The sequence below is a fragment of the Mus pahari genome, chromosome 18 (genome assembly GCF_900095145.1).
Source record: "Mus pahari chromosome 18, PAHARI_EIJ_v1.1, whole genome shotgun sequence".
Classification (NCBI taxonomy): Eukaryota; Metazoa; Chordata; class Mammalia; order Rodentia; family Muridae; genus Mus; species Mus pahari.
The window spans coordinates 37,871,791-37,888,564 of NC_034607.1; the positions used below are offsets into that span (position 1 = coordinate 37,871,791).

At 40.4% G+C, this 16,774-nt stretch overlaps 1 protein-coding gene across 1 annotated transcript in view; it reads left to right on the top strand.

The window, feature by feature from the left end:
• Mettl4 (methyltransferase like 4) overlaps nucleotides 1-16,774 on the top strand; it is a 19,700-nt gene continuing 2,926 nt past the window's right edge. Inside the window, 12 exon segments of the mRNA XM_029531504.1 lie at nucleotides 1-38; nucleotides 40-108; nucleotides 176-410; nucleotides 412-459; nucleotides 3,997-4,039; nucleotides 4,042-4,058; nucleotides 7,074-7,444; nucleotides 7,849-7,916; nucleotides 11,938-12,028; nucleotides 12,030-12,135; nucleotides 13,863-13,969; nucleotides 14,332-14,423. Coding sequence (XP_029387364.1) covers nucleotides 1-38; nucleotides 40-108; nucleotides 176-410; nucleotides 412-459; nucleotides 3,997-4,039; nucleotides 4,042-4,058; nucleotides 7,074-7,444; nucleotides 7,849-7,916; nucleotides 11,938-12,028; nucleotides 12,030-12,135; nucleotides 13,863-13,969; nucleotides 14,332-14,423 — 1,285 coding nt within the window.

The window sequence follows — 16,774 nt, forward strand, 5'->3', positions numbered from 1 at the left end:
ATGTCTATGGTGCATCATTTGCCGCCTGGGTGGTTACTGGCATCTTTCTTTCATGAACAAAGTAAACTATCAACTTCACCAGCATCAAGAGCCCTTTTGTAGTAAAAACAACCCCACTTCTGTCTACATGGATTCTCTTCCGCTGGATCCCGGGTCCCAGTTTGGAGCTCCTGCTGCGTGCCACTTCTTCTGTCTACGTGGATTCTTTTCCGCTGGATCCCGGGTCTCCTTTTGGAGCTCCTGCTGCCTGCTTTGCTCCTGACTCCACTGCTGTGTCGGGCAGTGAGGATGGAGGAAGTTGCGCAGTGATCACCCAAAAAATTGTTTTCCAATCTGAGCTATTTAATGTCACCAAACCGTACATAGTTCCAGCTGTTCACAAAGAGCACCAACAAAGTAACAAAAATGAAAAATCTACTGACGGACGATAAACCAGATGTCTCTGTGTCTGTTGGGAAGGTAGGACGTGTTAAGTGTCTTTTTTTTTTTTCTTTTAAACATGAAACAAAAAAATTTCATTAAGTATCTCAAACATCTTCCCATTTTCTAAGTGTATAAGAGTTAATGATGCAGACGGTGTTAGCATATCCAGGAGCGAGTGTGGGCTGCCCTCCAACTCATTTCCTGACTGAGAAGCACAAGCTTCTCAGCTTCCTGTCCCCACTTCCTGAGCCCTGGGGTCCTCAGCAGGTGCTGTCAGTCACCTTTAACCATCCTTTCCAACATCCTGCTATTTTAGAACAACACATTGCATGTTTCAAAAAGTAAATAGAGGCCAGGAGAGGTGGCCCAGCGGATGAACAGAGGTGCCTGCTGCTGAAACTCACGGTCTGAGTTTGATCACAAGGACCCACTTGGTGGAAGGAGAGAACTGCCTCCCAGAAGTTGTCCTCTAACCTCTGCCTGGGTGCCGTGGCTGTGCACCCCTCCCCACAGTGCACAGTGAAAGCATGAAAAAAAAAAAAATGGATTCTATATACTTTCGAGAAAACCTGAAAGAAAGCAAGAGTCTTGTGACCTCAGATTATTCAAAATCACGAAATTGTTCTTGGGCTGTGCTTTTGTATCCCTTTCAGGTACAGCAGATAACAAGTGAATTTATTCATCACGACTGGATTTTGTTACTTGTTTAATAGGCCTTTATGGAGAATCATGTTTTTACCGTACCCTGCTTGTCAACCTCATTTGGCTTGCCTTTGTGATTGTACCTGTGACTCACGTGACTGTTAACCCTCAGAATATAAATTGTCCGATACTCTGGTAAACTGAGAAAGTTGGCTATCGCATAAGACATTAATCAGTCTCATCTGTCGGCTTCATTCCCCCAGGTGTCACTGCCAGCAAGCGTGGGAAATAGTTACTGGATGTTTTTACACCTGTTTTTGCTTTTAAAATTTCTATGAAAAAAATTCCAATTATTCAGTGGATTTTGGGGAATTTTAAAGGCCTGTGTTTTGGGAATAGGCTCGTATAATAAAAGCTTGAGAGAAGGTTATTTTTGGAAACTTTTCTAGTGATGATAAGAAAGCTTCTATGGAATATGCATATTTATAAGGTACTTGTGTTTGAGTATATATTTTGGGGGCAGTTTTGCAGAAGTTTGAGTCAATACAGTGGTACACCGTTGTAATTCTGGCACTGGGAGGTAGAAGCAGGAGGAACAGAAGCATAAGGCCACCCTTGGCTGCACAGGGAGTTCATGGTCAGCTCAGGCTATCTGAGATCCTCTCCCCAAAAGCAAAACACCCCTCACAAACAACAGCTTTCCCCCAATAAAAATAGACATTTGAGCATACTGTACAGGATTGAATGGTGGGAGTAGGGTTTTTCTTTGTTTCTACCATGTTGACCATTGGTCCTGGGGATTGAACTGAAGTTGGCAGGCTCAGCAGCAAGCACCTTCAGTGTATGCTTTAATCTTCTGGGTGTGCTCCAGAAGTCCAGAGGTGATCGTACAAACTCCATGTAGACATTGTCTTGTTAGGGATAGGAATGAATGATTGTTCATTTAGCAAATGTGCGGGCTCCTTCCATCTATTTTTTTGTGCATAATGATGAAGCAAGATGAGCACAGTGCCTTTATCTATTGTACCTTAGAATTGGTTTAAAAATTAGGGAAGCATACTAAGAGTTAGAGTAAGGAAGATACTCATAGTAACCTCTTCCACTGTGGGAAGTACCTGAATGCGGTCAGAAATGCATGGTTTTCTTTTTTTTTTCCTTTGGACATGTTTTTCCTTTTTGGTGAGTATGGATTGATTCATCTACACGTGAAGCGCAGGAAAGAAAACCTCAGATCTACCACTGTCACCAATAGACCACCAAGCATTTGACTTTAGCATGGGTAAGAGGTTGGTTTTTTTTTGTTTGTTTTGTTTTGTTTTTTCTTTTTTTGGTTTTTTGAGACAGGGTTTCTCTGTGCAGCCCTGGCTGTCCTGGAACTCACTCTGTGGATCAGGCTGGTCTCGAACTCAGAAATCCACCTGCCTCTGCCTCCCCAGTGCTGGGATTAAAGGTTTCTGCCACCGCTGCCCAGCTTGTTTGTTTCTTTTTCATGAGACATTGGACTGTAGTTCAGGCTGTCTTGGACCCACTGTGTAGACCAGGCTGTTTTGAACTCATGTCCCTGCCTCTGCAGTGCTGTCATGATAGGTGCATGCCACCATGCCTGACAAACTTCCCATTTTAATGTGGAAGATACAGATCAGCGTATGTAATTAATGCTATCATAATGAAATTGATCACTTCTGATGTGCTAACAAAGTTACATAGCTAGCCTAATCTTACATCTTTTTATGTAATTACTCAACATGTATTTTAGCCTGTTGAGAGTTTGAGACGGTGTTAATAGCAATCAGCAATGAAAAGAAGTTATAGCTCTATGTTCCTGCTCTCATGTTCTGTTTTGTGGTGTAGTCAGGCGCAGAATATTGCTAGTAACACTGGCTTGCCTGTAACCCTCAGATCAATTCTGAGGGCCTTTAAACATTTGCATTTATTTATTGTGTGTGTGTAGGTGCACTTGTGCAGTGGTTTGCATCTGGAGGTCAGAGGACAGTTTTCAGGAGCTCTGTTCTTGCACAATGGTGGATTTAGTGTTAAGTATCATCTTGCCAGCGTTCTAAACATCATTTAAAATATGTTAAAATTGACATTTTATTTCTGAGGCACTTTTGCTATGTTGCTAATGTTTGCTTTGAACTTGACCCTCCTACCCCCTGGCTGCTGGGATTATAGCAATACTTGGGATCTATCTGTCTTTCCTCCCCTTCCCTCAACCCCACTTTTTAAAAACAGGGTCCAGGTAGCCCAGGCTGTTCTGGAATCCACTGTGTAGGAGAGAAAGACCTTGAACTCCTACCCTTCATGCCCTACCATTCATTTCCTGGTATTGCAGGCTTGAGATGCCATTCTTGGTTTTAAGATTTCTTTCTTTCTTGCCTACTTTTTTGCTTCCTTCCTCCCTCCCTCCCTTCCATTCCGTTCCCTTTGATTTATTAATGTGTATAAGTATTTTACCTGTATGAACCTCTGTGTACTGTGTGTGTGTCTGGTGCCTGCAGAGGCCAGGAGAAGGTGTCAGATCCACTGCAACTGGAATCAAAGTCATAAGCCACCAAGTGGATGCTGGGAACTAAACCTGGGTCTTTTGCAAGCGCAGTGCTTTTAGCCACTGGTCTTTTGCTACAGCCCTAGATTTTCTTTGATAGCTTGTAGATGGTTCGTGGCAGAAATGAAGAAAGTTGAGAGAAGTTATGCCATTTGCATATAAACTGATGGGTAACTATGGCAACTGCTCACGAAGAACCACAATTCTTATTCTATGGCCACTAGTACCCTTTGCATTGATTTTGATCTCAATGGAACTTCTTACCTTTAAAAAATTGATACAGTATTTTAAAATGTACTATAAAAAAATAAAATCTTGCAGGTTTCAAAATGTCAGTATTGTGATAGACTACAACATTATTTTTTTTCTCATCACCCTCTCTTTAGAAACGTAAAAGATGTGTTGCTTTTAATCAAGGTGAATTGGATGCCATGAGTATCATATAAAGGTAGGACAACAATATTGATCATGTAGGAAGATTAGTATGAAGTAGCATTAAAAAAAAAAAGACCAAAATAAATACAACAGTATCTTAGAAATAAAGCACTTGTTTTGGTCGGAGTTAGAATTTGATAGTGCTTTATTGTTTTTTCTTTGTAATGAACACGTTAAGCCAGTTATATTAACACCGCACATGCTTTTATCAGGTGGTTGATGGTTGTGACCTTATGTTGTTGGTTGAGTTCATGGAAGACGTTTCAGTGTTCTAACATTCTCATGTGTCCATTCATGTGTTGAATTTACTTCAACAACAACAGCTGAGTGTAGACTGTTATCCAACTGTATATTTGTATGTATGACATGAAAACAGAGGGTTATTTGGGGGTAAGAAGGGGACCAGAGCCAGGAGAGTGGAACGAGGCTGTTTTATATACATAGTCAGCAGGGTAATGTGCTTTTGCAGTCAGACCTGCTATAGATTGCATAGACTGAATTAGAGCTTTTAAACGTCTGCACAATCTGTATTTTCAGTATTGGAAATGATGCGAGGATGAAATATATAACATGGGGAATTATGAAAAGAATGCTGACAATTTACAGTAGGAAAAAAATCCCTGAAAATAACAAGAAAACTTCTAAAATATTAAACACCAGAGTAAATATACTATAGCAATAGATGGACAGCAGCTTAGAGTTAGCCTGCAGAGGGCCAGCTCCCATGATTATATTTCATACATGTGTGTCATTGCTCATATTCCACCCCCCACTACCCTTCACCTTTTTAACCCTTCTTGCTAGTCCCCTCCTCCCTCCAAGTTGTCCCCCTTCTTCCTTCATGAGTCACACACACACACACACAAACACACACACAATTAAATAATGATATGCATATATATATATATATATCATCAAATCTATACTCTGCATAAGAAAGCATGCATTATTTTGTTCCCCTTTCCCCCAATTTTATTCTCTTGGTTTGAAAATTTGGTAGATATATTCAGATTGCTACTATAGAAGTCATGGAATAGTTAGATTATATACTGAATTCTTTTCCCCCCAGAAACCACCATTGTGCTCATATAGCTGCCACTGCATAAAGGTTCCAGGGTTTTCACCAAAGCATTCTGTTTTGTTTTGAAATTGCCATCCTAACGGATATGAATGTGATCTTGTTGTGACACTTTTGTGTATCTTAACATTTTATATTTTTACTTCCATTGTGAGAAAAATGTTTTCTAATGTCTCCTTTGATTTCATCTTTGACCTGTATGAATTATTTAGAAGATAACTATGTCATTTGCATTTGTGGTTGATCTCAGTATTTTTTTTTCCTTGATTTCCAACTTAAGTCATTTGGGGTTTAAAAATAAATTCTAGTTCTGTAAAAGAACGTTGTTTCATGGGCTAGGATATGAATTATCTTGGAGATTGTACTGTGTGGGGTTAAAAAGGATGTATGTTCTGTAACTGTTGGATGCAGTGCTCCTATGTATAGTATTGAGAACTTTGGTATCTGTGCGATTTTTGTGTTGTTAATTCTGTTTTTGTGTTAGTTGTTCTACTCTTACTGGGTAGTGTTGCAGAATATTTGATCACACTGTGAATCCTGAGACTGTGCTGTTTACCGGAAAACCTGTTTCTAATTGTGGTGTGGTTCAGCCCTAGCACAGACTTTTAATCCAAGAGCTTTCTGTTTATTGTTATCAGGATTAAATAACGTCAACAATAGGTCAAGAGGTGGAACAAGCGAACAGTTGACTGAGAGTGAACATAGGAAAATACCGTAGAGCGTAAGAGAGAGTCAGGAGGATGGATAGAGAGAGACACAGGAAGTACAAGGGAGGGACATTCATGTTGAAGTTAGGTCTTGATTCTACCTCCCAGTCCCATGTGCCCGGAAATAAGACTCAGCCTCAAAGTATATTTACATATACCTTTGCCATATAGCTAGACTCTTCTCAGACTAGAGTCATAGCTTACGATAACCCATTTATTTTAATCTACATTATGTCATGTGGCTGGTTCCCTGTGCTCAGGTACCAAGTGTCTTGTCTGCTCACATCTTCCCAGGCAGATCTGCGGCCTAGCTCTGTCCCAGAATTCTTTTTTTCCCTGGATGTCCCAACGGTAAGTTTTAAAAGATGGGTTTCAAATCGTGTGTATGGTGAGTGTCTCTCCCATACTGGGAGATGTATGTGAGATGTGGTTCCCAGCGCGCCTGCGAAGACTGAGGGTTTAGATTTTAGTGAACGAGTTAGTTGACCATGGTATTTCAGAGAAGGTGACAGAAGATATGCAGTGTCTGGGCCAGGACAGAGAATTCTGTGTTGACAGACGGTGGCAGAAGATATGCAGTGACCGGGCCAGGGCCGAGAACTCTGTGGCTCTGCTTTATGTTCACAGGTGACCTTTGTCCCCCAAATCCTACAAGAATGTTGTGAGGCTTTTTTGTGCAGAGCATATGTGGTAGTTATCTTTCTCCTCACCACATCCAGATACCTGACAGAAATAACTCAAGCAAGGAAAAAACATTTTTGGCTCCAAGTTTCAGCATTTCATATACTGATTGTCATACTACTTAATAGTGAGTTTATGAAGTGTGCTTCATTCTGTAGACTTCAAAAGTATGCTCTCAGTAGTCTTATAGTCTCATTATACTATAAAATCACTCTACACTTAATAAAGGTGGATTTGAATATAAGATATTCAAAGTAGAAATTTAATTATTTGAAAGATAATTTAAATTTAAATCAAATTAAATTTTATTTTTTGTATATGGATATTTTGTCTGCATACTATATGTATATGCCTGGTGCCTTTGGAGACCAGAGAAGGTGTCAGGTGTCTTGAAACTGGATTAACAGGTAGTTGTGCATAACTATGTGGGAGTTAGGAATTGAATTCAGATCCTCTTCAACAGCAACCAATACTCTTAAACGGCTAGTCTATCTCTCTAGCCCCTGGAAAATGATTTTAAAACCAATATCATTTAAATGTACTTCAAACATTTTTTTAACAGATTAGAGAGCTGATTTTGGATGGCTCTTCACAGTTAATCCAAGAAGGTCTCAGAAGTGGTTTCTTTTACCCACTTGTTGAAAAACAGGATGGAAATAGCAGACACATCACTTTACCACTTGATGCCTGCAATTTGTCAGAGTTATGTGAGATGGCAAAACATTTGCTTTCCTTAAATGAAGTGGAGCTTTAAACACTACAGTTGATGGGAGATGATATGTCTGTTATAGAGCTGGGTTTATCCTCACAGATCATTGAAAACAATTCCACCTTTTCCAAAATGATTACTTTAATGGGACAAAAATACCTGCTGCCACCACAAAGCAGCTTTTGCAGTGCATTAATTTCTTATCGTCCCTGTGTGTGTCTATTGTGTGTAGAGGTCAGAGGGCAGTCTTTTGGAGTCTCTTCTCCCCTCCCACCCTTACATGCGTTCTGGAGAACCAGCCTGGATTAGCACATTTCGTAGCCTTTACCTGCTGATCATCTTGCTATTTAAACTTTCTTGTCTTAACAATATTTTTATTTGTGTGTGTGTGTATGTGTGTGTGCACACACACACTCGAGCATATGTGCATGTTTGTGTATGTGTGTGCATGTGCTTTCATTTTGGGGAACATGTTTAGTTTTTGTTTTTGAAGTATTCTGTGTATTCAGACCAGAGCTTTGCTTATGAGAGTGTGGGCTCTATAGGATGTCCTCAGTCTCCATGTTTAGCTCTTAGACTCATCACGTGCAGAGGGTGTTTCTGAAATTGCGTTTTTGATTCCGGGTAGTAAGACATTTGATGCAATTGTGATTGATCCACCGGGGGAGAACAAATCGGTTAAAAGAAGGAACAGGGGTGTGGGATCGCTTACCTGTCAGATTGTATTCTGGAACGTCAGTTCCTTGTACATTCTGGTTTAGTACACTTTAATCGTGATGTCTGTTATCTGGTGCTTCTAACATGCTCCCATCACATGCTCTCATCAAAAGATTAAGTTCCTCAATTCTAGGTCCTTGAACTGGAGGCGATCTGTGTGTCTCTATATATTAGTTATCCATAACTGATGTAACAGTGTCTGTGGCTGTCACTGAGGCCTGAACCATTCAAGGCTGACTCAGTGACACCCAGGCTTCCGGGTGCCTTTGCCTGTGTCACAGTTTGAAACTTACATCTATGCCACCCTTGTAGTTTATAACAACATGCTGGGGGTGAGTTCATCTAGTCCATCCTCTGTTTGTATTTTTAGTTTAGGTCACCTGATAGGATGAGCTCGGTTAGGTACTAGGATGGGATTTACTTTTAGTAACACCTTTATAGCTTGACAACACTTTCCCTCCTGCTTCTAATGAATGCTTCCAGTTACATTCCTCCTCAGCTTTCAGTTTACCAGTCATAATAATTCCTGTTTTGTTGTAAAATTAGATTGAAGTTCTTCTTCAAGAGTTATCTTTAGCTTTCTTATGAGTATGCTTATAATGTGTGTGATAGTTCTCTTTTTAAGTTGTAAGAGTAGTGCAAAGAATTCATGTATCCTGAATATGTTTATCTTTGTATCTCTATATATGTCTATATATTTTTATGAAATATAAAGTATGGACTTGAAGTATGGACTGAAATATAAAATCTTGAAATAAGAGAAAGTTATGAATCACCGTGTGGAAAGAAATTGAACCCCACATCCTCTGGAAGAGCAGTCATTGCTCTAAGTCACTCAGCCATCTCTCCAGCCCCCAAATAAGAGAAAGTTACTCTTAGAATTTTGGTGTAAATTTTAAAAAAGTAGAGGTGCTGCACATCTTCATCATAATGTGGTTGTCAAATAGATAACTGACATTAATATGAAGCTACTATGGACACATTAGTGTCATCTGTGTGATTATTTAGAGGTCACCAGTTGTGTTGGAAATTATTTGTAGCACATGGAAACCATAATCATGTTCTGTGATGACACCCCCAGGTCCAGTGGTTCCTCTGTGACTCATAACTGCCCTGTAATAACAGGTAGTAACTTCTGTGAAACTTTCTGACAGATTGTTGAGCCTAAGGTGACTTTAGAGATGAATAGTTGGTTTTAAAAGTGGGTTCAGTTGTGAAAAATGTGCCTTCAAACCTTGTAGTTGAGCTAGCTATGGCAATACATTTCGGTTCTCTTGGACACTTAAACCTAGGTATAAAGTTGCTGTGCCCTGTGATAAATCTATCCTTAAAAATTTGAGATACCAGAGGGAGTGTGAAAATTTCCTTAGTTCCAGAGTCCAGTTAAGCAAAGTTAAGGAATATGAAGCCATTGGAAACATGTCAGTGCAGAGCTTTGACCTAACACTTTCCCTACAGTGACAGAATAGTCTCTGAAAGACTTCCCTGCGAGAAAGGGCTTCCTGCTGTGCTGGGAGAGCAGGAGCCCAGGGGGCACACAGTCTGGGTTCTTTCACTTGTTTATCTACTTAATAAGAAAGGGTTGTCAGCAGTTCCTGACTCCTTTAATGTAGTATTACCTCCATCAGACACCAGATGCCCGAGCCTGCCCTCTGGGAGACTCTCTTTTCTGAGTGAGTAGAGTTGCACATGTTTCTTCAGAGTTGATTGAGGAATGAAACAAAGTGGAGGAAGTGGGAAGACTTAAGTTCATGAGTCCCTAGCCTAGTTACTGATGGGAGGAAATTGACAAAATCCCCATTAGATGCAGCTTACAGAAGGAAAGGTGAGTTTGCCTCAGGCTTTTAGAATGTCAGTCCATCATATTAGGAAAGGCTGGCATCTCTTTTCACAGCTTTAGGGGCATGACGCGGCAGACAGGAAGCAGAGAGCACTAGGTTGGGATCCTGGGGTGGGCTTAGCCTTCCAAGATCCCTCACCCCTCCTATTGATCCACTTCAGCCAGCCAGTCTCCACCCTTAAGGCTCTGTCATCTTTAGAATAGCACTACAATCCAGACTGAACATTCAACAGTGAGCCAGCAGACATGCTGTCTCATCAATGGTGGGAGACTGTCCAGGGTTAAAACAATACTTGGGCCTGCAAGATGACTCACTGGCAAATCAAAATCTCCACCAAGCCTGATGATCTGACTTTAGTTCCTGAAATTCACATGATGGAAGCAAAGAACTGACTCCTTCCATTCGTTCTCTGACCTCCACACACATCCTACAATAGGCACACACCTATACCAATGAACAAACAAATCATTTTAAAAAGCCTGATACATCCTCTCTTCTCCCTCTTCATCTCTTTCATTTCCCTTGTCTTCTTTTCTTTTGTATAATCCGAGAATGCTTACAGGTTTATAGTGAACTACCAGAGGGGTTAAAGATGCAGAAGCAGGTGAATGATTGACATTACAGGATGTCAGAATATAGAAATGAGACGACAGTGTTGGAAGGATAAACTTTAGTAGAGAATGTCATATATTTCCCTGTAGAGAAGGTATGTTGATGTAGATAGATAAAGTATATAAAGAGGGAGGAGATAAATTGGTAGGTAAAGAGACTGGGTGGCTTTTATTTTAACTAAAGTCTGAGATAACTTCATCTGCCAAGGCATGGGCAGAGGACCGGAAAAGCGGTAAGGATTTTACAGTATTTAACCATGGATAGATGACAGAATCTATGATTGTTTTAAGAGCTTGAGAATAGATTCAAAGTCTCTTTTGCTCTGTGTTTTCCTTCATTTATCTGTATGAAGAAGTTGAATTCCGTTGTGGTATTGGTATATATAGGGGTATACTTCAGCGATGGAGTATGTGCTTTGCATGCACAGGGCCCTGCATTCAGTCCCTATTGTGTTCATGTATATGTACATGCACACATCACATGCATGCATCATGACAAGGCCTAGCTTATGTAATTGGAATGGGGTGTTGGGGTCTGACTGTAGTTGTTTGTGTAGCCAGATTAACAGTTGAGTGTACATTACATGGGTTGTGCTTCGAAGTTGATCAGAATAGTGTCAAAGTTTTCCTTTTTGAGGTAGAGGGATCTCAGAGATTCGGCACACTGAATGTTGAGAGGACAAAATGTGTTCATTGAGGAAGGTTTGGTGCTAGTGTGGCTGGGTAATGTACTTCTTAAAGAGAAGGGAAGGTTTTACCAAAGTTGAAAGAGTCTAGAAGCAATAATGGGACATTAGAATACAGTTTGTCATCTCCAGTTGTATGGGGAATGTTGGAGAAAGAGTTGTATTTGTTTGGATATTTATAGAGCAAGTTTTGTGGTTTAGCCAAACAAGTTTCTTTTATATTGTTAATGGCCAGCAGGCATAAGACAGTGCCGATGAGACCGAGGATGAAGGCTTGAGAGAGTCCAGTGGAACTGATTGAACAGGAAGATAGGAATGCAGTGGTGACAGGGACTTGAAACTGTAAAGGGAACATGAGGTTGTGTGAGGTCATAGGTGACCTAGGGGTCAGCAGTGTGTGCAAGACATGAATGAGGCTTACACACTTGAGGCTTACAGTGGGGCAAGGCTCCTTGCTGAAGTCATCCTGCTCTTGCATCCCTGGCCTCAGAGCCAGTGCTGCCTTTGTGTCATTTGGTTATTGGGACATCGTTAGTTTCAAGTTTACTCTGATGGGGCTCCTGTGAAGCACAAGATGATGAAATCCAGACAGTATTTGTTTAATTCTGAATGAGAGAAAAGGCATATTAGATATGGTAAAATTACCGAAATGCAAATCATATGAAATTAAAAAAGAAAAACCATACAGCTTGGCAATTTAAAACTAGGAAGATGGAAAAGTTGGTACATGTGTAAGTGCCAGTGAGTCCACCAGGAGTCAGTGTGACTCCATAGTTAGCCGCAAGTGAGCGGCTCCCAGATCTTTGTATTTGTGGGGTCTTTCCCTGCTTACATGTCTTTCTTGGGGTGAATTTTATTACAGTTTTTTTGTTGTTGTTCATTTTTTGGTACAGTAGATTATCACCACAGCAGATAAAGCGAATGCCTGTCCCTAAACTGGCTGCTGCTGACTGTCATTGTTCCTTGGGTGACCAACAGGCAGAAACATCTGCGTTTTGTGAGGGAGGAACTACATCCTTCGTGGTCTGTGGAAGTTGTTGTGCAGTGGTACTGGGTAAAAGCGAGTTCAGAAGCTAGCCTACCTGTTAGCTCAGTGTCACTCTTCACTCACAGGAAGACACTCACTGTTCTCAGTGTGTCCGCGACCCTGTTGTCCTCCTCAGGCTCTGACAAGAACTGTCCATGCTTTGTATCTGAACACCAGTCTTTCTGCTCTCAAGGCATTTATCCTGTGTCTCTGTAGTGGGCTCCCAAACCGCTGGCCTGTTTTTTTTTTTTTTTTTTTTTTTTTAAAACAAATCTTAACTGCTCAATTTTACCAGTGAAGACTTGGGAGCCAGATGCTAGGGTTAAGGCCGGCTAGCTCAGAGAGGCAGAGAAAGCACCCAGCTGACCTTCCTCCTTAGCCATCATCCTACAAGAAACCCCCTCTCTCACACCATCTCAAAAGACCTCTTTCAAACTGAGTGTCTCTCTATCCGTCCTCCTGACTCCCTCTTACTCTCTATGGGTTTTTTTTTTTCTTACTAATCCTATGTTCACTTCCTATCAACTGATCGCTTTTTCTGCCTCTTGACCTATGGTTGACTTTATTTAATCCTGTATACAATATTCAAGCAGAAAGCTCTTGGATTAGTGGATTATTTTTCCAGTAAATAACACAATCTTGGGGTCCGCCCTGTGATCCTGTGATGGAAGCTCCTGCAACCGCAGTTGAATGAATAGGAAGTTAGAGCTGCCTTGCCTTTATTCTCCCCTCCATACACCAGAATCTCATTGCCCTCTGCATTACCCATAGTTTCTCCCTATTTATGGGGATGAGGACAGTGAACAGCAAGAGCACTGTGGAGAGTACGGGAAGGTGCAGGGACCAAGAATCTGTCAGTCTCTGGTTTTATCGCCTTGATACAGGGTCTCCTGTAACCCACAGTCTTGAGCTTGCTATGTAGCCAAGGATGACCATGAACCTATGTAGCCATGGTTAGCTGCCTTCCAGGCTTCCAGGTTCCTTCTAGGCTTATTTTATTTTATTTTGGAGATAGGCTCCTGCTAAGTTGCCAGGCTAGAATTTATAGCACCAAGAGCCAGCCTCTGCACCAGGTCCTTTCTACCTCATCACGTATCCCACTTTCTTCCCTGACTGAACTGTGACTCTGACATTCTGCCATCTAAACTGTGGAAGGATTTATTTTTAACTACTTGGTCACATGGCTGGTAATCAGTGAATGTCCTTTGGTCGAATTGATGAATGAATTAACGATGGCCTGGTTCCCAGGAACAAGTAACCCTAAAAAGTAGATATTGTTTATGTGCAAGATGACAATACAATATATTTAAAGTATCCATGCTATGTGAGTGTTCAAACACACCTCATAGCTACATTGTCCAGAATGGTGGCTGTGTGACTTGTAGCTCTCCAGGACTTGACTTGTGCCCTTCAGATAGAGAGATCTGTTGAGTGTTAAATATGTGCTGGACTTGAAAGACCCATTATAGAAGAAAAAAATATCATACATCATGATACCTTTTAAAACTGATTGCATGTGGGAATTCTGTTTCAGACATGCTAGATTAAGCGCAGTTAAGGTAAATTACCTAGCATTTTTTTTTTCTTTCTAATGTTACTACTAGAGAATTTAAAATTATATAGGTGGCTTGCATTTGTGGCTCATACAATATTTTTTATTGGACAATACTAGCCTAGAGGTTTAATGACTTCTCTTTTTTGCTGGAAACTGTATAATGATGGTAAAAAAAAAATGGCTTCCCTGGGTTCCTTCCTTTCAGATCACAAATTCAGGAGAGTTTGTCTTCCTCCTGGATTCTCCACACAAAAAGCCTTGTGAATGTCTTGTACTGGGGAGAGTTAAAGAAAAAACTGCTTTAACATTAAGGTAAGAAAAGCAATTTTTCAAAATTATATAAATATGGGCTTTTATAATTAATACAGTGATCATTGATTTTCTTTAATTTTTATACTTTTGAAATCTGAAAGTGACCCAGAGATGAAAAGTATGTTGCATAATAAATAAAAATTTATATTAGGTTTTGTTTTATCAAGGATATAGTAGTTAATATAAAAAATTCATTCTAAAAATGTTTGTAATTTGATTTCTCTCATCGATTCTATTTTTAAATTTATTTATTACTAGAATGAATTACTATTTGAAAGACAAAAAAAATCAATGCAACTGTAGCATATAATTAAAAATGATCCTTTAAGTAATAGTTGGTTATTTTGTTGTGTTGTAATTAGGAACACAGATGTAAGAGTACCCCTGGTTCCAGATCAAAAGTTGATTGTCAGTGTGCCCTGTGTTCTTCACTCACACAAACCGCCTCTTACCGGTATGTTTCTGTGAAACAGAACTATTAGAATTTGAAACTATTCGGAGAAGGATTGTATTTAGCATTTGAACGTTCTGTAGACTTATGAACTGGATGTTTGTTTTAATATTCTGAAATGTTGTAGAAAATTCAGAGCAGAATTTATGAAATAGAGCACAGGTTAGTTGACATCACCTTAGATTTTCTTGACTCTCTGTGTCCCTCCAGTTGTGGCCTGGACAGGTGAAAGCCCTTAGGGCCTGCAGTTCAGCGGGTGGCCTTGTTTTGCCCTCAGGTTTAGGAATCAGAACCAGAAAAGCCCTTGCTTGTTCTAAAACCAGGAGCCCAGCAAATGATGGCCGTGTCTAGGACCCGCTGAATGTGGTGATTTCTTTCTTCCGAAGACAGACTGACATTTTGTAATGTGGGGAAGTCAGCTGCCGCTGCTGCAGTTCCCCCCAGCTGAGTGCTCGGGTCAGCTCCTCATGGTGTAACTGAGCAGCAGGGGCCCTGGGCATCGGCTTCCACGTGTCCCATGTGTGTGAGTTGTGGCCTTGCTGCTCTGCAGGTTATGGGAATTCTTCCCCTGCCACCCTCATTCCAAGAGTGAGCAACAACATGGAGGACTGCTTTCATTGCGTAGAGTGTATTTAAAAGTCAACCAATGCTCACGTTTTCAAATTCGAGTTTAGACATGGAAGTCCTTGAGATTCTGAATTTGATATTCAAGGTTTATTTTTTAGATAACTTCTTCAGGAAAATACTTTATTAATTTGACCATTACTACGTAAAAAGGAAGGCAAATACAAAACAAACAAAACCACGAAACAGCAAGAGAACGGCTATAAGCTACCACTCAAGAGAACTATGATCCGCTGATCACTTTTACTTTTGCAGGATAGAATTCACAAGCTAGGAAAAGAAAACTTAAGAAAGTGACCTTAAGGGAGCTGGGGTGATGGCTTAGTGGGTTAGAGTGCTTCGAGTCACTCATGTTCATGTACAAAGCCAGGCCAGTATGTGTGCCAGTAAACCCCTCCATAGGGGCAGAGAGAGGCGTTTCCTAGAGAGGCCCCTGGCCAGCCAAATGCTGTACTTCAGGTTCAGTGAGCGACCTTATCTGAAGGGAGTACGGCCAAGAGCCGTGAGAGAGCAGCTGCTCGGACCTTGGCAAGCACACGGTGGTATTTACATCCCCTGTGCTTGTATCAGATCGTAGAGCTCAGACACACGTGCAGACACAGCACAGACAAAAGGAGGTCTACTCAGGGTTTCTGTTACCTTGGATAACTTTACAAAGGAGTCCTTACGGCACCTTTAACTTGAGAAATATCCATATGTGTTTGCCCATTCTTTGGCCTAGAAGGACCCTCTGAAACCTCACCTTTGGGACTGCATAAATGCTACTAATGCATTAGTCTGTGACCTGGATGAAAGTGAACTTTACTGCTCCTTGAGAAAAAAAATCAATATCAGTTGTATTTTCAGGAAATCTAATTTGTATACTTGAATTTTGTTTATCATTTGGTATGGACAAAAGCTTAATTTATAAGCCATTTGTCTTATAGTTTGCTGTTAAAGATTTACAAAAATCTAATGCCTCAAGCTTTTATTCTGATATAAGTTTTAATGTTTGTCATTTCATTTAAAATAGAATAAAAATGTTTAAAGGTTACTCTTAAGAGAAAAGATTTAGTCATGCCCCGAGTAGTCTATAAAGTGCAGTTTGTCTGTACTGCCAGTAGAGGGCAGCACAAACACATTTTAGAATCAAAAACATATCCCCAAGTTGTATTTGTGGGGAAAATCTAAATGACTCAATATAGTTAATTCTTAAGCTTCAGTTATGTAGTAATATACAACAAATATTTGTAGTACTTTTTGTTTTTGAGTTCATGTAAGTTAGTGTATGTGTTTTAGCTTAGACAGGAACAAGGTAAAGCTGTTAGAAAATAACTCAGAGATTCTTGTGGTGCATTTACAGTGAAATCAAAACCCCAGGGGTTTGCATGATGCGTAATCTGTATAGAGTACTTAGAATTTTTCCTATGAATCTTTTTTTGTTCGTTTGTTTTGTTTTGTTTGTTTGTTTTTTGTTTTTTCGAGACAGGGTTTCTCTGTGTACCCCTGGCTGTCCTGGAACTCATTTTGTAGACCAGGCTGGCCACGAACTCAGAAATCCGCCTGCCTCTGCCTCCCGAGTGCTGGGATTAAAGGTGTGCGCCACCACTGCCCAGCTTTTCCTATGAATCTTTTTTTTAAAAAAAAGATTTATTTATTTTTATTATATGTACATACATTGTAGCTATCCTCAGACACACCAGAAGAGGGTGTCAGTTCTCATTACAGATGGTTGTGAGCCACCATGTGGT